The sequence below is a fragment of the Gopherus flavomarginatus genome, chromosome 22, assembly GCF_025201925.1.
Source record: "Gopherus flavomarginatus isolate rGopFla2 chromosome 22, rGopFla2.mat.asm, whole genome shotgun sequence".
NCBI classification, from domain to species: Eukaryota; Metazoa; Chordata; order Testudines; family Testudinidae; genus Gopherus; species Gopherus flavomarginatus.
This window is the reverse complement of record NC_066638.1, coordinates 9,658,281-9,683,178: the sequence shown is the minus strand read 5'-3', so window position 1 is coordinate 9,683,178 and position 24,898 is coordinate 9,658,281. Positions and strand designations below refer to the sequence as shown.

The following is a 24,898-nucleotide window of genomic DNA, read 5'->3' as shown; positions in this document are numbered from 1 at the left end:
TGAGCGCATACAGTTGCTGTGCAGGGTGAGTTAACCCCACGAGCCTTGCACTAGTGACGCTGTGTTGAGTAGAACATGCCTGGTAGCCATTCTTGCCAACCCTGATGATTGTAATCAGAAATCGCATGATAGTTGCTGTTGGTCTTAAAGCCCCAGCTCCTGGAGTCAGGTGATTATGTGAGACTCTGGGCTTTCACTTGGAATAAAAAAGTAAGTTTTTAGCTCTCCTGGTTGCAGTGAAAAATCTGGAAAAATGTGACCCCTGAAATGTTCCATCATCCCAAGGCAAAGAAAAGAAATGCATCATTTACTACTTTTTACATCTCATTATTTTAAGCCTGTCTTGTAATTTTGGGAGCCTGACTCATGATTTTTGACCTCTTGAATTGGCAAGAACAGGTAGACAAGGCTAGTCACAGACACACAAATTTTCTAGACATCTCCCTGGGCCCTTTGGTGGCACATTCAGAACCGGGCACAATAGTTCTTCTGAGGCACAGCAGACTCCACCCGCAGTTTTTTTTTATCTGAGGACAATAAACAGTTCTATCTGCTGATGGGAGGATGACTGGGTTTCAGTCTGAGCTGTTCAATACATAGGTATAAAACAGATCCTTGGTGCCTTTTCCAGATTAAATTAGTTTTGGATTCACAAGAAGATCAAACTCCTACCAAGGGAGCAAATATTACAGTAACTCCCCAGTGTATCACAGACAGGTGCTGACCCCTAGTGGCAGCAGAGGGAGGGACGATCCCTGGATTGTGTTCCCTCACTTCCACAAGTATCTATTTCTGCTCCTGCATTTCTGGTGGGTTGAAGTAGGGATTGTGGCTGTGACCAGGGCAATCAATGGAATATACATTCAAAACCAGCCTCATGCACTTAAGGTCAGAAGGGACTATTATGGTCATCTAGTCTGACCTCCTGCACAATGCAGGCCACAGAATCTCACCCACCCACTCCTGTAACAAACCCCTAACCTATGTCTGAGTTACTGAAGTCCTCAAATCGTGGTTTAAAGACCTCAAGGTGCAAAGAATCCTCTAGAAAGAGACCCATGCCCCTGGCTGCAGAGGAAGGCGAAAAACCTCCAGAGCCTCTGCCAGTCTTCCCTGGAGGAAAATTCCTTCCCAACCCCAGATATGGCAATCAGCTAAACCCTGAGCATGTGGGCAAGACTCATCAACCAGCACTCAGGAAAGAATTCTCTATAGTAACTCAGATCCCACCCCACCTAACATCCCATCACAGGCCATTGAGCATATTTACCTACTAATAATCAAAGATCAATGAATTGCCAAAATTAGGCTAGCCCATCATACCACCCCCTTTTCCTTAAGGTACACAGGCTGAGACTCCGAAGGCAGGTCAAGAAATGGAAGAGTCCATCATTCCTGCAAACCTTTATTTGTACTGGTAAAACCCAATAGGGACTGAAATTCCTTCCAGTATCTCGCCAGCTACTGTTAAACGTGGGTGTATCCCGCTCAGAGCCCAGCATTAGGGCAGTCTAAGCAAGGACTGTTTCCCCAGGCCCCACTGGGATTCCAGTTCGCGGGGCTATAACCAAGGCTAGATCAGTAAGCACTGGATTCCAGCTCAGTCTGGTATCCTAGGAGCATGGGAATAAAATGTCCTGCACGGCAGCTGCCTCCTCTCCAGCTCTGCTTCTCAAGGGCTCCGCTGTGCTCTCCCCTGGCGCTAGGGTTTCTCTAAGTGCCGGTACTTCTTGCGCAGCACGGACACCTGGTCCTTGAACAGCACAGGGTCCAAGCGGAGCTGAGAGTGCACCAGCGGCATGTATCCAAACCAGGCTGCGAACCGGTTGAGGCAGTCCTGGCGCTGGGAGAAGTGCAGGTTCCCGCTGGAGACGGCCGCGCTCCTGGACATCTATGGCGCACAAGGAGAGAAGAGAGCGCTCAGGGCTATTGCACAGACTTAGGGACTTCTCCTGCTCCCAAGAAGACTGTGGTGGTTTTACCATTGATTTCAGCAGGATCAGGAGCAGACCCTAAATGAGAGGCATTTGACCTAACAGCTCCTTTGTAAGCCCCCAAGGAGGGAGAGGAGAAGCCAACAAAACTACAGACAGAGGTAGCGCAGGAGAAGTGGGGGTACAGGAGCTAAGGGACTGATAGATCAGAGGGAGAACTGAGAGGCGGGGGTTTCCACAGCTCTCCCTTCACCACCTATATCATAGGTTGGCCCTGAACAAGCTGGAGAACCAGGCACTCCTCTGAGAGATCCCACCCCGAGCAATGAACCCCGTGTGGGAGCCATTTTGCAACAGCTACTGTTATTCATTGTAGGGGATGTGGTCTAAGACCAGGCCCCGGAGGAAAGTAACAGCAGTGGGCTGTGGGGTCACCCTCTGATAAGAGCCTTTCCCAGAATGCCTTTCCTGGAGCTGGCCCTTTAAATCAGGGGGAGACAAGCTGCTGCCGCTCTAGGGAGAACATTCTGCACCTAACAGTTACAATCTGCACCTCCCGCCCATCTGGGGACTGCCCGTTTCTGGTTCCTTCCCCATCCCTCTGCCCTACACGGCACAGCAGTCTCTGAGCGGAGCTGGGAGACACACAACCTGCCTGCCGCCAGCCCTGTGCTCTGCATGTGGCTGCAGCCTGGGGGCCGGAGCTATGCTGCCCAGGAGGAGGGCTCTGAAGGGAGTTGACTAGGAGGCATGGTGGGAAGCAGATAGAGCTCTCTGCAAGTGCTGGGACGGGGTAAGCCCTGAGGATGTAAAGGAAATATTAGGGTGACTGCTGGGCATATAGCTCTGAGCAGCAAGCGGTTAATATGTAAGGCCTGGATGTTTTAGGCTATTGAGGAAACATTGCCTAGTGGTGAGATCTACTAGGGTGCGGGATGGCTTCTCTCAGGGACAGGGTAGCTCTGTTGCTTAAGTCTTAAGGACTGAATAGGGCAGGGCACCGGGGCCCAGGCAGCAAGACTCATCCGTGCTGTCCAAGGGGACCCAAGAGGACCCTAACTTTGAGGAGTCTATGCTTCCCCCCCCACCCCATGTGCCTGGTATGCTCCTGTCTCGGTGGTGCCCCAAAGTGCCACTCTCAGCTCCCTACCTGCTGGGGGGCAGCCTCCTGGTGTTGCTTCTTCTGGGTCACTTTGATGGGAGGTAGCTTGGTGACAGCAGACACGAGGAAGTTCATCAGGATGTCTTCACAGTTGGAGAGCTGATCGATCAGGCTCCTCAGGCTGGCAGGCAGGTAATTGGTGAAGAGACTGTGATAATACCTGGGGGGATGGGGGCAGCAAGGCAGAGACTGTGATAATATCTGCGGCGGGGGGGTGGGTCTCAAAGAGCATGAGCCACCGAGGGACCATCCCGTTCCCCAAGCCTGAGAGTGGCCAGAGCATGTCCCATGGGCCAAAGGCCTCCTACAGCCACAATGCAACTCACAACGGCCCTCGTCCATGTGGCGGCACAGGTGGGGGAGGAGACCTGCCCTGTCCTCGCTCCGTGTCCCTCGCCTCTCCTCTATTCCAGGGGCCTGCCGCGGCCGGGACTTTCCCCAGCCACAGATGCTCAGGCTAATGCACCGCCCACCTGGCTCAGCAGCTCCATCCATGGCACAAATGAAGGCTGCTCTGTGTGAGCCGAAGGCAGGAGCTCTGCGTTCTCCTCCTGCCCTCGACACTCAGGCCGCGACTTTCTAAAATGGGTGCCAGCCGTAGCGCTCCTGGCTGCACGGCGCTGGGTGCTCAGCATTCCGTGCACCCCAGCCACTTCTTTAGGTCCTTGCCTATGGATTTAGGGAGTTACCTTTAGCCTCCTCTTTTTCAAAAGCTTGGCCTAGGTCTCTCTGAGCTTCACTGTCCTGCTCTTCAAAAGAAGGTTAGCCCTAGTGAGCTCCTTCCCGGGCCATGGGGCTCGACTCCTCCAGTATTACACTGCAGGATCACTTCCAGCACACAGCGAGGCTGAGCCCTGTTGTCCTGGACAATGCACAGACACGTAGCAAATGGCAGCCACCATCCCAGTCCAGGGTAAGTGCTTTGAGATCCTTGGCTGAAAGGTGCTGTCTAACTCCAGACCTGTTATGATTGAAGCCTCCATGTCTGGGCTATCGACTGTTCCTACCACTGGGTGGCTTCGAGCTAGTTCAGTTTCCAGTGGAGCTTTTGGGTGGAAGAACAGAGCCTTCCAGCGTTCACTTTGCCTGGGCTCCTTAGGCTGGAAGTTCTGGAGAAGGTGCTTTACCTGTGATAGAACGCAGCTGCAGTGAGAACCATGGAGAACTCGTTGGTCCACTTGGAGGTGTAGCCCCACTGGCTCTGGCTGGAATCCCAGAAGTGACTCCGCATGGGGAACCCAACAATGCGATCAGGGAAACTCCTCCACACCACAAAGGCAAAGTCGACCTGGGGAGGCAGACAGAGAGAGTTCCCCACCAGGGCGGGGCCGATAAGCAGCAGATCCAGAGTCAAATGCCTCCATTGTTCGGAGGAGAACGCTGCGGAGAGCGGAGCTACCCTGGCTGGGACAGAAGCCGTCTGGATTTGACCCACCAGGTCTTTACCATCATTGCTACTCTCTGCGAAGACAAGACACGTCTTCAAAATGCCCTCTGTACCGCTCCGAGCCTCGCGCCAAGCACCCTGCACCTCCCCACTCCCTGTAAGAACATGGCTTTTCTGCCCCAAGCCACACCCCAACCAGCTAAGAGCAGAAACACAATGCCTCAATCCTCGGCCTGCAGGCCAGGCTGCCATGTGATCCTGCCGGCTCGCACGCGGTAAACACCCTTGGGCCGGGTGCATACTTGGGCGGAGGGCCTGCTGGGCACAGCCAGGTGTCTCAGCAAGAGACGTAGGCGATTCAGTAGGTGGCATGCTGCCATCTGGCTTTTTCCTGGAGGTCTCTTATTCAAGAACTCACCCAGCCCAGCCCTGTTTAGTCTGGGAGATCTGGTGCCCTAGTGTGGGAAGTGCCAATGACCCGGCATGGGGCGCTGTGCTGAGGAGATGCAGTCTTCCAGATACGATGTAGAGCAGAGCTTCTGGCGGCCCAGGGGCTGGGGCACTTTTTGTAAGAGGTGGGTATTAACCCTAATGTCCTCGCCAAATTCTAGCTTGATTATTATTACAGTGTCTATCTAAATTCCCATCATAGTTTATTTGCCCCTCCTGCCCTCAACTCGGGCCTGATCCTGTGAGGGTGAGAGGCCCTGGGAGTTGAGGGCACTCAGCACATCACATGATCTGTTAGAGTTGCTGTGCCCTGTTAAACAGCTGCCACGTTCCACCCGAGAGGTGGCTGCACATTCCATGGTGCTCTGTGTGCAGAGCTGGATTATAGTTTTGGGAGGCCCTGGGCCAGGACAAGTAGGGGGCCCCTCCACCACATTCCGTCTGCAGTCCCCCCACCCCTGTCCTGCACTCCTGCCGGAGAGTGGGGTCAGAGCACTGGGTGGGCTGGTGGAGTGGGGCAGGGCAGAGTAGGGCAGGGCACAGGCACCCCAATTGTCCGGATCCCCTAGGGATTGGCCCCATTGGCCCAGTGGCTAATCCATGGACAGCTTGTGAAGCCCCTTGAGACTCTGCTCTCCCTTGAGGCTTCTTTATCTAGTTTGCTGCGTCCCACCAGCCCCCTCGCCCATCCCCTCACCTCGCTGGTTGACAGGCTCGTGTGTTCATCCAGGCTCAGCACCGCATCTGTCCCGATGGCCGAGTACGGGAAGAAACGGTCGCTTACCTTGAGCGAGAGGGAACAGCAGAGTCAGAGAGGGGGCCAGAGCCCCTCCGCCCCTTCCCCATCCCATGGAGAGTGCAGGCAGAACCAGTGCAGGCTAGTGCAGAGCAGGGGGCTCCTGCTACTGAGTCCTGGCTGGGCCACCGCTGAGCTGCTCCCTGATGCGCAAATCCATGCTGCGGTTCTTTGGCCGCACTTTCCCCTGGCCCTTGGGAGGACCGGGCTGCCCCAGAGCGGGAGCCCCACCGTGCACTGGGGGTGCACAGCCCGTTCACAACCCGCCCTGTCCCTCCCGCAAACAGAGACCTGCAAACAAACCGACCCGGCCACCGCTTACTTTCCGCCGGCCGTGAATGACTGTCAAAGGCACTGCTGTCTGGGGCCATCGCCCCCTTGGCGGGGGAGGCTTCTCGCAGCTCCACAGGACTAGGATCTAAAACCAAACGCCAGGGCGCCTCGGTCAGCCCATCTGGGTGGCTCTGTGCATCTGGCAGGGCAGAGGGGGCGGGAGGGTGTGCCCCAAACCCACAGCCTTCCCGTCCTCCCACCCAGCTGGAAAGTTCGAGCCTGGCACCGAGCCACCTCCCTCGCTTTAATCAAACAAACCTGGGCGGCGCTAGGGGCCCAACCGCTCACCTGGGGCTGCTTTTAACTTCTACTTGCTATGTAAATAGCTTCTAATTGGGGCCTGGAAGCGCTCTCCCAGCTCGAAATTAAAAATCATCATGCCAAGGCTGGAAGCTCCTGCCTGGGGCTGTGGGTGTGGGACGAGGTCTAGTTAAAGAGGGTGGTTAATTAAGGTACATAAAATTCTCCCCTGTCCCATCCCTTTGCCCCAAATAAACCCTCGGGGCCTGATTTTCAGAGGTGCTAAGCGTCTGCAAATCCCACGGGGCCAGCTCCACATCTGGTGTCACTCCACTGGAGTCAATGGGCCCAGAGCCCCCAGCTGGCATAAATCAGTGTCACGCCCTAGGTGTGAGTGGGTCAGATCCCCACATGGGATGATTCAGCATCGCTCCATTGAAATCAGTGGGGCCAGATCCTCAGCGGGCGTAGATTAGCGTTGCTCGGTTGGTGCGAATGGAGCAGCTGTGGGCTGACTTTCTGGTGGAGGTTTTTGGGGGCTCAGCAGCTCTGCTGAGCTGCCAGGGCCTTTCCGGGTCTCTATCTGCCGTTGTCAGAGGTGGGTCTAACCTGCCGTGGCCCCAGACCCAGTGCCTGCCGGAGTCAGTGGGAGCCTTTCCAGTCATTCCTATGGGAGACGGGTTTGGATCCAACCCAAATGTTCCCAAAGCCCAGAGGTATCTGGTTCAGGCCTGGCTCTAGTTCTATCAGGAAGACAAACCAGTAGCTTAGGCCCTAGCCTTCTCTTCCGCAGCGCTACAACTGAGAGCTGGGGGGGGGGGGAGTTAACCTTTGCCCCTGACCTGGGCGCAGTGCTGGGATCTGGAGACGGCCTGGATGAGCTTGAGGATGGGCTGGGAGAGGGAGACCACGGGGGAGACAGCCCGGATGAAAGCTGTGAACTTGCCGGAGGGGCTGGACCCTGCAAAGGGAGAGAGCGGATCAGTCCGGGGTTCCCGAGGGACGCGCCAGGGCGTGGGCAGGGGGAGCGGTTCCTACCGTGCTGCAGGTGGTAGAAAGGGAAGTCGGCAAGGTGGGTGGAATACTCCGGCAGAGCCAGCAGCCCCCCCGGCAGGGTGTTCCACAAGAACTTGGGGCGGGATTCTCGAAGAAACAGCCGATCCTTTATTATCTGGGGGGAGATGGAGACGGCTTTCATCACCCTAGCAGCAAGCAGCTCATCAATCCAGCAGTGCTCCGCAGAGGCGACGACGTGCAGTTGCAAACCCGGGGCTGGGACAATGCAAGCCAGGCCCCCACACCTCACCCAAACACAGAGTGCAGTGCGCTCTGCTGAGCCCCGGATGGCACGGCAGGACCTGGCAGTTGTGCAGAGTTGTGGGGAAGAGGGGCTGATTTGGAGAGGGAAGGCTCATACCCCTGAGTTTTGCTGAGGTTCAAATCAGCATGAAACCGATTCAAATCCACCATGTTTTGCCCCTCTTTGTCACTGAATCTTGCTTGGCTTCCATCCGAAACCATCCCTCAGCCCTGAAAGTTGGGGGGAGGAGGGGGGCTCCTGCTCATACTGTACGGTGGCCAATGCATAACTCCCTGATTCCCTTGCTGCACCAGCTTTCCCCCAGGGTAACTGCACTGATTTCAGTGGCGTTCCTCCTTATTTACACCAGTGACTGGAAGCAGAATCCAGGCCCAAACACATACCTAGGAGCTGGGCTGAAACCAAGCCCCCGGCTCTAGAAGTGGCCAGCTATCCTGAGCTGAACCATCCCCCCAGGAGTTCAGGGCACTTTGGAGCCAGATGCTGAGCCCTTTGCTCATGCTGGCACCTCCCCACGGGTACAAAATCTGGCCCGGGAGCTCACTCCCTATTTATAACACTGAGCAAACCTCAGAAGTTCGAGGCATTTAGTTTGGATGAGCGGCCAACTATGCTGCTTTGAACTATCTCAGCCTTGCTGAGCTGCGACAACAGGGCTGGAAACGGCACAGACCAGAGTTCCTGGCACTTCCTTCTTCCGACCCAACCAGAATAACTGGGAGAAGCGGCCTCCCTGCAGCCCATGCTGGCGGGCTGTTCCAGAAACAACACTGACGGATAGATAGCGAACTCTTTTCTATTTATCGGCGGCAGGTGAGCTCTGGATCGTGACACCATCCCACAGCTCTCCTTTCCAATGGGAGGCTTTGTGTAAACAATATTGATGAGTCCATGTCTTGCTCCCAAAGGGGAAATGCCATTCAAAAGACTCACAGCTTTGCCGTGTGTGAAGTTAGCACTCAGCAGAGCGGTGCCATGGGTGGCCCTGGGGCCTGAAGGCTTCTGTTAGTTATTATTGTTACTATGATTATGAAATTTATATATTGTGCTGTAGTAGCACCCGGGAGCCCCAGGACCCTGGTGTGCTAGGTGCTGTACAAACGGAACGGAAAAATATCCCCTGCCCCAAAGAGCTCACAGTAAGACCAGAGACAAAAGGTGGAGAAAGACAGAGACGAGGGAGCTCAGCACAGTTCAAGGAATCAATCAGATGATGTTGGCCAGTGGTCTCAGCCCACCACAGGGCAAGCTTCCCCTGCCCTGCCCTGCCAGTGTGTCAGGGGCTTGCTGTGATAAGTGAGCACCAGGGTTCCAAATTCATCCCTGGTGCAACATCACGGATTGCAGTGGAGTTACACTGAGGATGACTTTGGCCCCGGGTCTGCTTGAGTTCCTGCCCTTGCTGAGGTCATCAGTTTGGGGGATGGTCTCGCTGATGTGGAAACCTGTCCACTGGGAGCTGTGCTGAGAGCCCCCCATGCTCACTTCACTTGTGCCACTGAAGAGCCATCAGATGGTAAATGTTGGTCATAACGGAGCCAGGTGGTTTTGAACCTGTGGTCTCCAGGGGAGGAGAACATGGTAAAGGCAGAGAGGTAGCTTGGTAGAGAATTAGCTAGAGAACTTGTTTCTTTACTGGCTTATCCCCTACCATCCAGTGATGCCTTAAAGGAAGAGAGCGGCGTATGAAACACAAATGCTCTTCAGGAACAGGTCTAATAGCCCATGTTCCACTCCAGGGAGAAACTGGGTTAGAAGCCAAACATGGGGCAGAGCTGGGAAGCCCTGGCGGATGCTGTGCGGCAGCTGCCTTCCTGTGGTCAAGGCATCCTGCTTATCGCGTTCAGTTAAAGTCTTTTCTTTCCATTGAGCTACTCAGGAAAATGTGAGGTCGAGTGCCCAGAGTGGCAACAGCAGGGATTTGAATTGCCCTGAAGCCAGAAGGCAACAGGTCCGTGGGCAACATCTGTTATTGTCCCCTTCCACTTAGCTGAACAAACTCATCTTCCTCTCCAATCCCAGCTGCTAACACACAGACCAGAAAAGTCCACAAAAATATTGCCCAGTGAGGCTGACGGAGACACTTGGCATACGCTCCTCTTGCATAGCTAGCACCCTATCCCACAGCAGCCCGCTGGGAGAGGCAGGGACTGGAGTAGCTAGGCAGTCCCCCTTCAACCAGCACTCCTGCCCCACCCCCTACAGTGCCCCCTAGTGGCTGGCACGGTAGTAGCTATATATTTCCCATCAGTCTACTCACTCCTGCCCTGAGCCGGTGCTAGTCCCTCTCTCTTGATCAGCTTTCCCCTGCTACGGGATGGAGACAGGGTGGGATTTTCCACCACCCAGCTCTTGTTGCTGCTGCGAGGCAGCCTGTTTAAAAAAACCTGAACTACATGGAAAGGTCACCGAGGGAGCTGCTGTGGGAGAGATACCAGAAGTTTGTGGCTCACCTCAAGGGTAGTTTGCACTATTTTCTCCACGGAGGAGAAATATGCTTCCCACAGGAACTGGGTTTGCTGCTGGAATGCCAGGATCTTGTCACTGTGGATACAGCGAACCGTGGAAGGAATCTGAGCAGGACAGAAACCACGGAAAGAGGGAGACAAAGAGAGGGGATGGGGTTAGTAAGGTTTATGCAGCCAGGCAGTGTCTCCCTCCAATTGTGGCCGTGGGGAGCCAGGCCCTAACCCTGGCCAGAGCACTGTAGGATTAAAAACATTTTAAGCAAAAACAGGCCTCAATCTAGCCACTTTTCTTAGCCCGATGTGCAAATCCTTAAAAGGACTCTTGCCCTCATATCAAACAGACCCCTACAAGGGTTCTTTTGTGAGTGTTTTGTGAGTGGGCCTTGGGAGTCTTCAGGTCTACTTTTAGCTCTGCCACTGACTTTCTCTGTTGCCTTGGCGATGTCACATAACTACCCCATGTCTTGGTTTCTCCCTCTCTAAAAGGGGTGCAGTTTTCCCTACCTAGTATGGGGATTGTCTGCCTTTCTCTGTTATGTATCGAGCCCCCATTCCTGGGGCAGGTGAGGCAGGGCAGTGCTAGGCTCCCCATTGTACAGATGGGGAACTGCAGCACAGAGAGACAAAGTGACTGTCCCAAGGCCACCCAAGATGTCTGTGGCAGAGCAGGGCATTGAACCTAAGTTTCAGGCTAGTGCCTTAACCATTGGGCCATCTTTCCTAAAATGAAACAGAGGTATTCTGGGTTAGATTGTGACTAGGACTGTCTGCCCATTGTGACACCGGCACATTATGGGGTGCAATCCAGCCCAGGGAAGAGGTGTGGCACCTCTTACCCCAAAACCCCGACTGCCTCTTGATGTCTTCCCAATGTGGCTGTCTGCCTGGGACGCCCACAGTCAGCAAAAAGCAGGTCGCTGTGTATCGGGCAGCCCTGGTCCCGTCCAAAGCATTGGAACCTGGAGCCTGCCTGCAATACCACTGGTCTGCACCAGCCCAGATTAGCAGCTGGGAAGGTCACTTCACACTTACCCCAGAAAGGTGTGTTTGGAAACGTCCAGCCTGGCCTGGAACAATCAGAGGAACGTGAAGTTCCACTGCCCATTTAAGGAGTCAATATTCAACAGTTAACGTGACACCCCTGCAGGGCACTAAGGGGGAGTCAGGCCTTCGTCTGCCAGTCCTGTCATGGCTCTTTGGACCTTGGGTTTGGGTGCATCGCACTGGCTCACCCCACCCACCCCAGGGGAGCAGGTGTGGAGGAGTGGGCAAGGGGACCTTTGGCTTCCCCCTCAATGTGCCAGCCAGCACAGCTCAGCTGAGCTGTCCTGGAGCTCACTGGAACTTGCTGTGGCTATAGGCCAGTAGCAAATTATTACACACTCAGAGCAAGGGGGAAGGGGTCTGTTCCTCACACTGCTGCTCCGGGGAGGGGAGGGGCGATGGCAGCTAAAATGCTTAAATGCCAGCCCTTCCTTGCTCAGGGCTGAGCCTAAAGGTACAATCTAGCCTTTAATGTTCCTTGCAGAGGTGCACAGCAGGCTTGTTTATATAGGGCCTACCAGGGGCGGCTCTCGCTTTTTTGCCCCCCCTAGTATGGCAGGCAGGCTGCCTTCAGCAGCACACCTGTGGAAGGTCCCCAGTCCCGCGACTTCTGCAGCATGCCTGCAGGAGGTCCACCAGTCCCGTGGCTTCAGGGTACCCGCTGCCGAATTGCCACCGAATCCATGTTACCGGCGGACCTCTCACAGGTGCGCTGCTGAAGGCTGCCTGACTGCCACCCTCGCAGGAACCAGCAGAGTGCCCCCGTGGCTTGCCACCCCAGGCACCCGCTTGGAGCGCTGGTGCCTGGACACGCCGCTGGGGCCTAGACAAATCCATCGTTTTGCGCTGACAAGGGCACAGGCCAGGCACCATTTTCAATGACCTGCAGGCAATGCATTTTGCAGCAATGAGCGAGTTTCTCTGGCATCCCCTCAGGCCTTCTATTAAGCCTCTCTAGCACTCTCCCTTAAGCCGTCCCTGCAGGGTGTTAATGATCCTTCCAATCCTGCCTGCCCGCACCCCCAAAGTCACTAGCAAAGCTCACCCTGACTTCAGTGGGAGCAGCCAGGCTCTAAGCTAGCTCTGGGAGGGTGAGGCAGGACACATCTGCCACAAGGGTTGGGAGAGGGAACGACCGGTTGGCCAATTTCTGATTGCTGGCTGCCCCGGCTGGCTCTGTCGCAGCAGCCAGCTAACGAATGAGCCACCCGTCCATCCCAGAGCCAGGCTGCCAGAACAGGGTGATCCGATGTCCGGCGCTGTGAGCGAAAGGCACTTCACGCGATGGCACTGCATGGTGCCATCTCATAGGCAGCATGGCGCTGCGTTACCTGCAGGAGGAGCCTCTCGTCCCCGACAATGGCCGATTTACTCCAGTCGATCACTTCGGAGAACGGCAGCTCCCAGCCATTACTGAGCAGCACTGGGATGCAAGCGGCCTAGAGCGATGAGAAACAGCAGACAACGGCACTCGTGAGACCCAGGCCATCGAGCCTTGTAGCCACCAGCTCAGGGATCGACAGCCCGGCCGCTGGGTCTGACAGGGGTGGGGGAAACAGCAGGCCCAAGGTAGGCGCACAGCAGCTGACTAGTGGTATTAGAAGCCCAAGTACTTTCTAAAGAGCCCCCTTTCAAAGCCCACTTTCGTCCAAGACCTGGGAGCATTAACCCTTCTCACGGCCAGCCCGAGGAAGGCATGATTTCCTCAGGGACCCTCCTGACGGCTGCCTCTCTACCAAGGGAATGGAGAGGAAGGGCTAGCGGCAGGGGGAGGGAGGGACTGGAGGGTGGCAGGGAAGGGGATGGAAGTGGGAGAAGAGAAGAGGGTAGAAGGAGCGAAGAGGAAGGAGGATGGGGAAGGGGGACAGATCTCTAAAGAACAGGATCGGAGAAGTTGAGATTAGTGTGTGGGGAAGGGGGAAGGTGCAGGCTCTTGCTCTGCTTCTCTCTCTTCATTCTCAGAGGCTCCTGTGCCCTGGGATTGGGGTGAAGAGGGAAATTCATGGACTGACTACAGATATTTCTCTCTGTCTCGCCCTCAGTGGTACCTGCAGTGCTTCCAGGAAGCGGAAGGAGCCCAGCCGCCTGCCGCGAGGGATGATACAGAAGGTGGAGTTGTGGAGCAATTCCTGATAGTCAAACCTAGGAACAAAATGCAGTTCCGGTTAGAAACCTCTAGTTTTAGAGCTCTCTTTTCCTTCCATGTGGCACAAAGCTCCCCCACCCCCCTTGTCGACTTAAGTGTCCTCAGCACAGTTGTATTATTTCAGTGGCAAGACCTCGAGGATTCATATATATCAGTCCTAGAACAGAGGTGGTCACAAATAGCATGCAGGCATCCTTTCTGTCAAGACTCTGAGCCCAAATACCAAAGCCCTGTAGCCAGGGAGCATCTCAGCCTCCAGAATTTACTCCAGTTGGAGAGACTAAGGCCATGTCTACACTACCCTCCAGATGGGCAGGTAGTAATCAATCTGTCAGGGATCAATTTATCGTGTCTCGTCTTGACGTGATAAATCGATCCCCAAATCAATGCCCGTACTCCACCTCAGCAGGAGGAGTAAGTAGAGTCAACGAGGGAGTTGTGGCGGTCAACTTGCCGCTGTGAGGATGACCAGGTAAGTTGAACTAAGATACTTCGACTTCAGCTACACTATTCACATAGCTGAAGTTGTATATCTTAGATCGATTCCCGCTCCTGCCCAGTGTAGACCAGCCCTAAGGTGGGGAGCACCCTCCCTGCTGCTTGCTACAGCTCTCCCAGAAAGAAACATCATCACAAAACACAACAGTTTCTTCCTTGCCTGCCAAAAAAAATAAACTTGTAAGATTCCATGTAACGGCACCATGTGTTGACCACTGCCATAGCAATATGAAGGGGCACAAACTAGATGATTAAATTTACTTTGGATGAAAATTGGACTTTTGGACACTGTTGAAGAGGGAGCAGTCGATAACATGCCATCTCTCAGCTGCGTGTCATGTAGCAGAGAAGCTTTGGGGCCACAAAGATCTCTTCTAGAGACGTGCCACCCAACATCACATGCAGCCGGTTCACTGGCCAGAGCCGATGACCTCAGTGTGGTGACAGCACAAATGCTGTAAATAATTACTCAGAACCCAAAGCCAAGGCGAAGCATTACATTATTATGATTGTATTACCACAGCTCCAGGGTGCTCCAGTGATGAGCCAGGACCCAGTGTGCAAGGTGCTGGACAAACAGACCCGGCCTCAAAGCTCACAACCTAAATTCCATTCTTATCCCCAGAGGGGGCTGTCAGAAAGCTTAATATGCCTTAGCATTTGTCAGGCTTGAGCTAACCCTCAGAATTGCCCCCTCCACGTACCCGCGCACAAAGCCACTATCATCGTCCCCAGTTGACAAAGGAGAAGCTGAACCAGAGGTAGAACTAAGTGACTTGTCCAAGGCCAAAGAGAGGTGTCAGTGTCTGAGCTGGGATTAGAACCCAGGTGTTCCTGGGTCTCGGTGTGTTTAGATCCTCCGGCAAGGCGGCCTGTGATCCTCCAGGCGTATAACCTCAGCATGCTGGAGAGGAGATGGTCGTGTGGAAAAAGCATCGGCGTGAAACTCAAGAGGAGTTTGATTTAGTGGGGGCTCTACCACTGACTCGTGAGTGACTCTGTGCCTGTTTCCCATCTGTGAAATGGGGCTAGTGAAACTGACATGGGGTGTTGTGAGGTTAAAGCATCACTGCTTGTGAAGTGCTCAGACACGACGGTGTCGGGGACTGTGACAAATGAACACCCAGCCAGCTCTGTTAGTAGCTGTTCTCTACTTGATTTACCTGTAAAGGGTTAAAAAAGTCCATAGGTAAAAGAAGGGAGTGAGCACCTGACCGAAAGAGCCAATGGGAAGGCTACAACTTTTTAAAATTGGGTGGGAAATTTCCCCTCTGTGTCTGTTGTTGTTCTCCAAGGAAGAGGGGACCTGTGAGAAGCTTGGGCCACACATGAAGCCATCAGAATCATACCTAGAAACTGCTTATTTGAAAACCCGGCTATGTAAGTAGATCAGGAAATGTTTAGGAAGACGCGTTTAGGTTTATTTCTGTTTATTTCTTATGGCCAGTGGACTCCTCTGTGCTAACCTCACATGCTTTTGTTTGCTTGTAACCTTTAAGCTGAACCCCCAAGAAAGCTATTTTGGGTGCTTAATTTTGGGAATTGTTCTTTTAAAATCTAGCAGTAGCCTGAGTTTTCAAATGGATTTCTTTCTTATGGTTATTGATAAAATTTACCTTTTTTAAGAACAGGATTTGAATGTTTGTGTCTTAAGAGGTTCGTGCACATGCTTTTTAATTAGCGGGTGGTAACAGCTGATTTCCTTTGTTTTCTTTCTCAGCTCTTCCCCAGTTGGGAGGTGGGGGCGGTGAAGGGGCTTGAGGGTACCCTACAGGAAGGAATTCCCAAGTGTGCCTTCCTGGGTCCTAAAACGAGTCTTTTGCACTTGGGTGGTGGCAGCATTTACCCATCCAAGGTCAGAGAAAAGCTGTAACCTTGGGAGTTTAATACCAGCCTGGAGTGGCCAGTATTAATTTTTAGAATCCTTGTGGGCCCCACCTTCTGCACTCCACGTGCCAGAGTGGAGAATCAGCCCTGACAGGGCTGTGCCTTTCTCCACTCTTTCAGCGTATGTTGCTTTAGACAGGGACTGCAGAGCCCCATTTAAAGTGGCAGGGAGCACACATTTTCCCCGGCAGCCTGCCCTGCCCCTGGCCCATGAGTCCCTACACCCATCCCCTCTACATCTGAATGAGTGGCATTGCCACCTGGGGCACAGGGTCACTGTCACTCTTGTTTGGCCCAGCCAAAAAGTGCCCTCCACCGCCCCAGCCCTGCAGCCTATGGCATGGGTTCTCCACCTGGGGGCTGTCCACCCTCCCTTCCTTTTAGCTAGATTTAAGAGGGAGGTCCTGAAACTTCATTCAGCTGTAACACAGGGTCACAGTCTGGAAAGCTTTGAGAACCCAACCCTCAAAGGACCACCTGCCAATGGAGTGCCCCCCTGCAGCAAGGGCTGCAGAAAGGATGGCATCGAAGCTACTTTATGCTGGCTATATGCACTCTAGGGAATGCCCACCCCTCCCTGCCTGGAGAATCCCCAGCAGGGGAGAGAGTCCAGAACTCTCATCAGACCTCAGCGCCACTTGGGCCGCATTTTAAGAACCGGTTTGTAGTCGTTTGATTTTGTGTGGTGAACTGAGAGTCAGTCGAAGGTCAGCCCTGGAGACTGAAATACTTTTGTTTCCACAGAACAAGCCCAATATGAGCTGCATCAGGCCAGTTTCCCCCTCATGCTGCATTTCTCCCCCTGCTACTGGCATGCCTCGGCTCTGAGCTGGAAACAGACCACCCTCTGGGGATCAGATCAGCCCTCAGCATCCCCCCCCGAGCCTGCCAACCAGAGGGGGGCAATTAGTGCCAAATGCCAGGGTGGTTTCTGTGGGGGTGAGGTTGCGGCGAGTTTTTACATTGGAGCGTATGACTCGGATCATGTCGCCTTCAGCAATGAGCAAACGCATGCAGAAAGCCAGGCCAGCGGCAGCCACCCATTTGTGTATCCATTAGATGCTGCTGATTAAAACCTAACTAGTCTTGGCTGTAGGACAGGGCTGACAAGAGGGGGGTGGAAGCCGGTACAAATTACCGGGCCCTGGTGGTCCATCAGCCCTGTTTAGCCAGTCCGCCTTTGCTGGGGGGCCTGAAAAAAATTGTTTCACCAGGGCCCGAACCCGCTCTCAGCGGCCCTGTGTATGGTTGTCACAGTTACACAAACAATGGCCTGGCCTATTGGAGCCCAGCGTTTCGGTTTGTAAAGCCTAATATTAATGCAAATATTTTTCATGAAGTTTGATTTTGAAATGCCAATGAAAACAGTATTTCGTCTGAGCTAAACATTCCTCTGCTGTGTTGGCAACTCAGCCAGCCGCAGCCTTGTGCTACTGGAAGTGCAATTGACTTAAACGGGAGTGAAACTGACCAGGCTGTTTTCACAGTCCAAGCTGAGTAAAATGCAAAGAGTAAAGAATTGGAATCGATTGGGCACAGTCAATCCGATTAGTATAAATTCTCTCAATTTCCATAATCTCTGGTGTCACAGAGAGCACAAGTGACTGTATTCATATTTCTTAAACCCCGCTGAGTTACTCTTGGAGCCCAAAATACTGGGCCAGATTTTCTGCTGTGCTGTTTCCACTCAGTGCAGTGGATGGTATAGCTGATTACTGTAATCAGCTCCGAGTCCGGTGGCACCTTAAAGAATAACAGACTTATTTGGGCATAAACTTTCGTGGGTTTTTTGCATCTGAAGAAGTGAGGTTTTTTACCCACGAAAGCTTATGCCCAAATAAATGTTAGTCTTTAAGGTGCCACCGGATTCCTTGCTGTTTTTGTGGATACAGACTAACACAGCTACCCCCGATACGTGTAATCAACTCCCTGATTCTCCGTTGGGCCCTGTGAGCCGCCATAGGTTAGAGCAGCCTGAGGGCTGCTCCAATTTGCACCATCTGGCAACAGTCCTCAGGGGCCCCTCTGCCAACAGAGTGCCTGCATGGTATTGGAGCTAACTAGGCTGGGTCTTTGCCCACTAGGGAGTTCCTGCCCCCTATGCCAGGAGAATCCCCAGCCAAATGCTGTCTTCTGTGTGTCACCATGGCAGCATGGAGTAGGTGCAGTTCATCTCACCCTCTATCTCTTGTGATTTTTTTTTTAAATAAAACCACGCCCAGGGCCCGATCCTGCAAGGTGAATATCTAGTACAGGCCAGTGGGGTTGAGGCCACTCAGTCCGTCTCAGGAGACGCTCAGCAACTTCCAACCCCTATGGAAACTTCTAGGTCCCACCCTATTTAAACCAGGCTCTGCTCATCTTTCCTAACTCTCTCATCACTGTCCTGGCCAGAGTTTCTCTCCTTCCCAGCTCTGTTGCCACAGAGAGTCTTCAGATCTGGACTGTGATATTCCAGACCTCAGAGCAATGTGATCCCTTCTCCTTCCATGTGACATTGGAGCCCGGGAAGCTGTTCAGCCAACGGGAGGGGGCTGCTTGGGCGTACGCCAACATGCTGAGTCGCAAGGCGTGATACGTGAGGAAATGATAACAGACGTTTGTCAAGCAGGAGGGGATCATTTATCGGAGATTAAATATTTGTCTTCCGGCAGCACCCTGTAATGGGCAGGGACCTGATCTCTGAGCCACTGGAGAGTACGATCCTCAGCGTGATGTCCAGCTCCTTGCAAAGTGCGGTCCTGGTCCATGAGGGGAAGGAGGCGCCAGGGACAGCGTGTCCCGTTGGCTGCTACTGATAAAAGTTCAGACTGTAACTGGCCCTGTCTACACGCACAGAGAGTGGGGACCCAAGGGTCCCTCTTTGCCCCACTGTGCCAGCTGCAATGTGGCACCTGTAGGACAAGGACAGAGGGAGTCTATGTTGCAAGTGGCTCCAGACACCCCTTCCTAGCCAGCTGGGGGTCAGAATCAGGCATGGCTGCAGGGGACAGAAGTCTAGACTGCCTCCTCCATAAACCTGCTGCAGTGACCGACCGCTCAGGAGCTGCCCCCACAATGGCCCCTGGTGGTGCAGTGGAAGGGACGAGATCACCCAGCGGAGGGGAGCGTTTGACTTTTCCACAATCTGAAGGGAAGGGGAGGGAAGGGGCCAGGATGGCTCCCCTGCTGGCTCCTGCCCTTTGCTGCTGCTTCCTGGAGGGCATTTTCTTACCTGAGGGATGCTGGGAATCCCAATCCTTGTTTTCTGGCTGGAGCACTGCAGCGACACCCCCGAAAGGCAGACGGGATGCGAGCTCGCTGCAGGCCAACCTGCTCGGTCACACCCTTTGCTTTTAATAATACAATGATCACAGCGCCGACAGGCCTGGGCTGAAATCAGGGCCCTATAGGGCCTGGTGCTGCATGCACGTAGGCAGCCAGAGTCCCTGCCCCAAAGAACTCAGAGGAAACAGACAAGAGCAAGGAAGGGTTATGAGTAAAGCCAGATGGTAAGTTTACGATGAAATGTTTTTTCATTTCTCAAGTCCAGGATGGAATTGGGGACGGGGGGGAGGGGGAGGGGGAGCAAGAGCACCACCCCAGAATAGCTACGTGGGCAGGGCAGTCGCCTGGCATGCGGGAAACCCAGATTACTTGTACCTCGACCGTCCCAGGGACTGCGCTAACCTCCAGGCGAGTGGCTATTCTGGGGTGGTGCTCACTTGCTCTCATTAATTTTGCCTCGTTTTCCCTCTGCTGCAGAATGAAAACAAAGGTCAAAACCTCATATTTTGTTGCAAAACAGAATGTCTTGTTTCCGACCCGCCTTGCCGTCCATGTTCCAGGGGGGAAACTGAGGCCCAGGAAGACTCAACAACCAGCCCAACATGACAGCAGGAGTCTGTAGCAAAGCAAGGGAATTGACTCCAGATCTCCCAAGTGCCAGTCCACAGGACGGCCCTTCTGCTCAGAGGGGAGCCTCATGGGACGGGAGTGATTCTGGAAAGCAGCAGCGTAAAGCAGCGAGATCAGAATGAGGCCCGTTATACACCTCGCAGCCTCACGCCACTGGGCGTGCTTAACCCTCGCAGACAGCCAGGCGGGACACATTGTTAAGCAGACGCAGCCGGGCAGAGATCTCAGCACAGTCCTGTTCACAGAGCCGTGCATTCCCCTCCCAGAGCCCCATGCATGGAGGCACAGTGCAGCTTTCTGCTGGGTAGGCCCTGGGAGCATTCCTGACAGGACAACCCCAGAACACAAGGTGGTTTCTCCGCCCCCCGCGTGTGGAGACGCCTAGATCAAGAATGAGCTAGCGTTCGAGCTGAGTTTTCTGCAAGCTGAGCACATGCTCCTGACTCTGTTCCCCACCCAGAGCACTCAGACTCGGAGCCAGGATTGGGACCCAGGACAGGGGCCCCTGGGTCAGTGGGAGGTGCAGTGTGGCATGGGGAGGAATGGGGGCCTGTCAGCTGCCTGCTGGAGTGGGTGGGGCTGCCTGACTGGGCAGGGAGATCTAAGGTGCGGCATGGAAGATGAGTTGATTCTGGGGAGGGTGGCAGAGTGTCTGGGGCAGAGGCAGCTTTGGAGTGAGAGCGTTTCTGGAGAGGGCAGGGGGAAGGAGGCCAGAATTCGGGCTGGTCCGTTTTGCCTGGAACAAAACTACCACAGGGGCTCCCTCCTCCCACCCCAATCCCTAGGTTAAATACCCCAATCCCTGCACACTCACCCTCCAGTGCTCCCCCATTCCTCTGCTCCCCGTTCCTTACAGTCATCCCCCACCCCCGTCAATCGGCCGAGCCAGACTCTGCCCACTTATCCCGGTGTGAATCAGGAGGAACCCCCTGACTTCAGCGGCGTTACCTTCTGGGTGACTTGTACCCGGGCCTAACCCCAAGCAGAAGCTGCCCTTGTGAGATCTGGCACGGCAGCAGGCGGGAGGGGAGGAGAGATTCTGGCTGTGGATACTGGGGGAAAAAAATCCCTTTAAATTATTGTCCCACGATATTTAATGTCCACGCAAGGGTGGAGGCAGAACTGGGGGATTCCTGTTCCTACCAAGCCAAAGGCAAAACCCTCCTTGCTTTTGATGAATGCACGAGGCCTCTGCTCAGATTCCCGTCTCACGTAAAAGACCCTCCTCCTTGCTCGTGTTTATGTGCTTTTGAAGGCAGAGGGGCCAAGCCAGCCCTTCTGGGAGCCGATTGTGGGTGATCCAAGGCGTCTAGGTATTTCCAGTCTGCTGCTTCCGTCTCCCAAGCCTTCCCCCCGGTCGCTGTTTCTCTTGGATCCTCACATACGAGTCCCAGGCATTGACGCCAGCCTCTTATCCGCTAAAGCACTTCCCCAGCATGATCCACCCCCTCCCCTCAGCTAATTTCTTGGACGCCGAACACCAGTGCCTCCTCCAGGCAACTCCCCCTTCCCTAATGTGCCTGAAGTGCCCCGGGTTGAGGGTGACTGTTTCCCCTTCAGGGTTTCGTTCTCCAAAGCGCAGCACTGTACTATGAAAGAGGTTTCTGTGCAGCTGGACTGTGAGAGGCACATTCATGGCTGGGTCCCTGCAACCGCACAGGAAAATCCAATATTTATGTTCCTTTTGGACAGACCCACCTTCTGTTTCTTCTCTAAGCTCCACCACCAAGGAGGGAAGGGGCAGAAAGAACAAGGAGCCACTATTCCCCGGGCTGGGCAGAGCTCAGCTCCTGGTACTCGGGAAGAGGGGGAAGAGACCTCCTGCATGTAACATCCAGGGGTGTGTTGGACTGGACCTGCTCTAGCCTAACCAGAAATGGGCTGGACTCCTGCTCAGGGGATCAGCAAAGCCATCGCACCCATCTGAGCATTCCACAGTGATGACATCACACCCACACCAGCACTGCAGAGAATGATGTCACACCCGGCTGAGCATTCCACAGTGATGACATCACACCCACACCAGCACTGCAGAGAATGATGTCACACCCGGCTGAGCACTCCACAGTGATGACATCACACCCACACCAGCACTGCAGAGAATGAAGTCACACTTTGCTGAGCATTCCACAGTGATGACATCACACCCACACCAGCACTGCAGAGAATGATGTCACACCTTGCTGAGCATTCCATGGGGATGACATCACACATAGCAATGATGTCGCACCCATCTGAGCATTCCACAAGGATGACATCACACCCACTGTAGCACTGAATAACAATGATGTCACACCCATCAAGATTTCCACTGTGACATCATGCCTGCCTTAGCCTTGCCCAGCAATGACGTTGCACCCACCCAAGCATTGTATGCTGATATTATTCTCCACCCTGAGAATTGGATGACAGTGATGTCATGCTACTGACTGAAGCATTTCATGGCGATATGACACCTGATGATGTCACAGTGGCCTGTGCAATAGGGAGTGATGACAGTACGCTGGCCTCAAAATCATGTATCCTTGTCCCTCCCAAGCAAGAATAAACAAGTCAACGCTCGCTCACACACGCACACACGCACACAAAATCAGGCCTTTTTCTATGTTATCCCAGGTCTCACTGCAGGAGCTGAGCACATCACACACAGAGGTGGCTTGTTCCACTGCTCCTGTTACACTGGCACTGGTGACCCCCATCACCTTCAATCTCCCGTGTCCCTGGAAATCCCCACGCCCTTTCCCTGTATCTTTCCTAGGAACCCATTCTTCCCACTCAGGCCCTGCCCGCTCTGTAGCTGACCCCGTTGCTGGCCGGGCTGGAGTGCAGGCAGGGCTATTTTGAGCCCTCTGTGCTCCCCATGCTATCGATCCGAAGGGTGGAGGCTCCAGCCCGGCTGGGCGAGCACAGGTTTCATCTCCCTGAGCTAGCAAACAGCATTGCTGTCTGCATTCACTGAACAGTGCTGCGACAACCCTGTCCGAGCACGCTGTCCAGAAACCTGCCTTATCTCTGCTATGCTCACAAGAAGCAGGGCGGACAGATTCCCCATCCCTCCCCAAATCCCGCCGGGGCCACCCTGGACAGCCCTGGACAGGCACAAAGACATCGCCCTGACCTTGCAGCAGCTTGGCAATCTGGTGCAGCGGCAGAGAACACCCTCGCTGCCTTCGCCCCAGCAGAGAAAGGGCTCCAGGCTGGAGGGCCTCCAGCTCCTACTGCCCCACCCCCCGTGTTCTCATGCTGCTCGCGTTGAACAGTCTCAGCGCTGGCAAGCCCAGCAGTCTGCTTCTCTTGGCCTGGCTTGCGGGTTTGGCTGGAGCCTCGCCCATGGAGGTTTTCCAGCCCCGGTAAACAGTTTGCTTGTCTTTAAATCCATATGGCGCTGGGCTGCCTTTTGGATTGCAGCCAAGGGAATGTCACCGGGTCCCGTCAGGTCTCCTGTCTCAGTGACGCACAGAGCCCTGGATGGATCCAACACCTCTGATCGCTGAAGGAGTGTAGAGCCACCTCCCAATATTGGGTCTGTCTGTGCAGCAATCGCAGGCTGTGACAGCAGCGTGAGTAGATGGACCCGAACTAGCTTCAATCTAGCCAGCTTGGGTACCAGAGCATGAAGCCACAGCAGCATCTGCTTCACCCTGGGCTACCCCACGAGCAAACACCCGGGCCTCTGGGCGGGTTTGTCCCACTGGCACCGAAGCGCACTTGGCCATGGCTTCATCATGCCGGGACTCTAACTGGCTACATTAAAGCTAGCTCCGGAATGTCAGCTCAAGCTGTAATTACGCCCCGTGATTGCAGTACAGACCAGAGGCACTGACTTCTATTTGTGTTCAACCCTGTTCCACCATGAGCTCCCACCCCCACTCCGTCTCTTCCCCCAAGGCCTTGCCCTCACTCTGCCTCTCCCTGCCCCGGCTCCACCTCCTCCTCAAGGCCCCTGGCCTGTGCACAGCTTCTCCGCCCTCCCCCAAGCACCTCCTACCAGCCACAGAACAGCTGATCGGTGGCCCTACGGAAGGGCTGTGGCTGGTGGGTGGTTTTTTTCAGGGGGTGCTTGAGCCCCAGAGCACCTGCAGAGTCGACACCTCCGGTATAGATGTGCCTTGTGTTGCTAGCCCTTATGGGTGATGTCACAAGGGTGACTGGCCCCTTTAAGAGGAGATGGGGCCAGCCACATCTGTGTCATAATTATTTAGCTGCTTCCCAGCCTGAAGGGGTGGGATGAAGGAGGGTCAGGTGATAGTTTAATGGACAGCTGGGCCATATAAAAGGACCGAGAGCAAAGTCTGGGAGTTAGCACACGGAAGGCCCCGAGCTAGGGTCTGTAGGAAGCTGGATGCCACCAGGCAGTAAGCAGGCCATGGTCTGAGAACACCGGTACGGCAGGGAAACCAGGCTTGGGGGATGAGTGCTCTATACCAGAGCAGAGGAAAGACTCAAAGATGGCCCTGAAAGGGGCTGGTCCCAGGGCTGAAGACCCAGAAGGACCTTTCTCGTTTGTTAGCTCTTTGCTCCCCTGGAGGAAGTTCGGTGTGTTTGTGACTTGGCTGGAGGGATAAGCCCCAGCTCCAGCTCCAAGCTGTGTGTGCAGAGCCCCAAAAACCCACCTTGGGGAAGGAAGTTGAGGCAGGGAGCACTGGCAGGACCATATTGCCCAGCAGGGGTGATACAGGGCAGTGAGCTTTTCAAAGTCACTGAAGTGACTTAGGTGCACAAGTCCTCCTGAAAGCCACACTGGTGCATCTGAAAATCCCCCCCACAGCTGTATAACAAGCCTGAGCGCCTCTCCAGATACCCCATAACTTGGGGGTCAAAGCCCCCATGGGAATCTGGCAGCCTGGCTGTTGTGCACTTTTTCCTGGGGGATGCAATAGGGCTGTGAGCGTTCTCTGCACACCCGGTTCAGCTTAGAACCGTCCGGCCAGGCAGGCTTTCACAGCCTCAGAATGCCCCCCTGCCCCATCACAGCAGAGGGATGCTTCCCTCTGACAGCCCAATCCATTTCACTCATTTAAAGATGCATCCGCCTAAACCTTCCCCGCTGACGGCTGCTGTCAGCGGGTCCCAAGCATGTTCTGCAGGCAGCTGGCTGGATTTGGTAAATTAGCCCCAGCTGGGAGCTGATGTATTGACAGCATAAAGTTTATGAACAAAAAACACCTCCAGGGAACTGAGCCAGACTCCTCGGATAGATGCTGAAAACCCCATTGGTTCAGTTCATCTCATTAACATCCTTGTTCTTACTTGAGCTACCTGCAGAGATGGGGGGTAACTTAAAATAGGATCTCAACAAAAATCACATTCCCATGAAATTTCATTAGCAAAGGCC

At 54.3% G+C, this 24,898-nt stretch overlaps 1 protein-coding gene across 1 annotated transcript in view; it reads right to left on the bottom strand.

Moving 5' to 3' along the window:
- Positions 1–1,400: 1,400 nt before the first annotated feature.
- EXTL1 (exostosin like glycosyltransferase 1) overlaps positions 1,401–24,898 on the bottom strand; it is a 47,099-nt gene continuing 23,601 nt past the window's right edge. Inside the window, exons 2-11 of the mRNA XM_050931984.1 lie at positions 13,184–13,277; positions 12,467–12,574; positions 10,077–10,196; positions 7,341–7,473; positions 7,145–7,263; positions 6,052–6,147; positions 5,631–5,717; positions 4,224–4,384; positions 3,085–3,256; positions 1,401–1,891 (exon numbers count right to left, since the gene is read on the bottom strand). Of these exons, the coding sequence (XP_050787941.1) occupies positions 1,703–1,891; positions 3,085–3,256; positions 4,224–4,384; positions 5,631–5,717; positions 6,052–6,147; positions 7,145–7,263; positions 7,341–7,473; positions 10,077–10,196; positions 12,467–12,574; positions 13,184–13,277 (1,279 nt within the window). The 3' untranslated portion in view covers positions 1,401–1,702. The remainder of the gene's footprint in view (positions 1,892–3,084; positions 3,257–4,223; positions 4,385–5,630; positions 5,718–6,051; positions 6,148–7,144; positions 7,264–7,340; positions 7,474–10,076; positions 10,197–12,466; positions 12,575–13,183; positions 13,278–24,898) is intronic.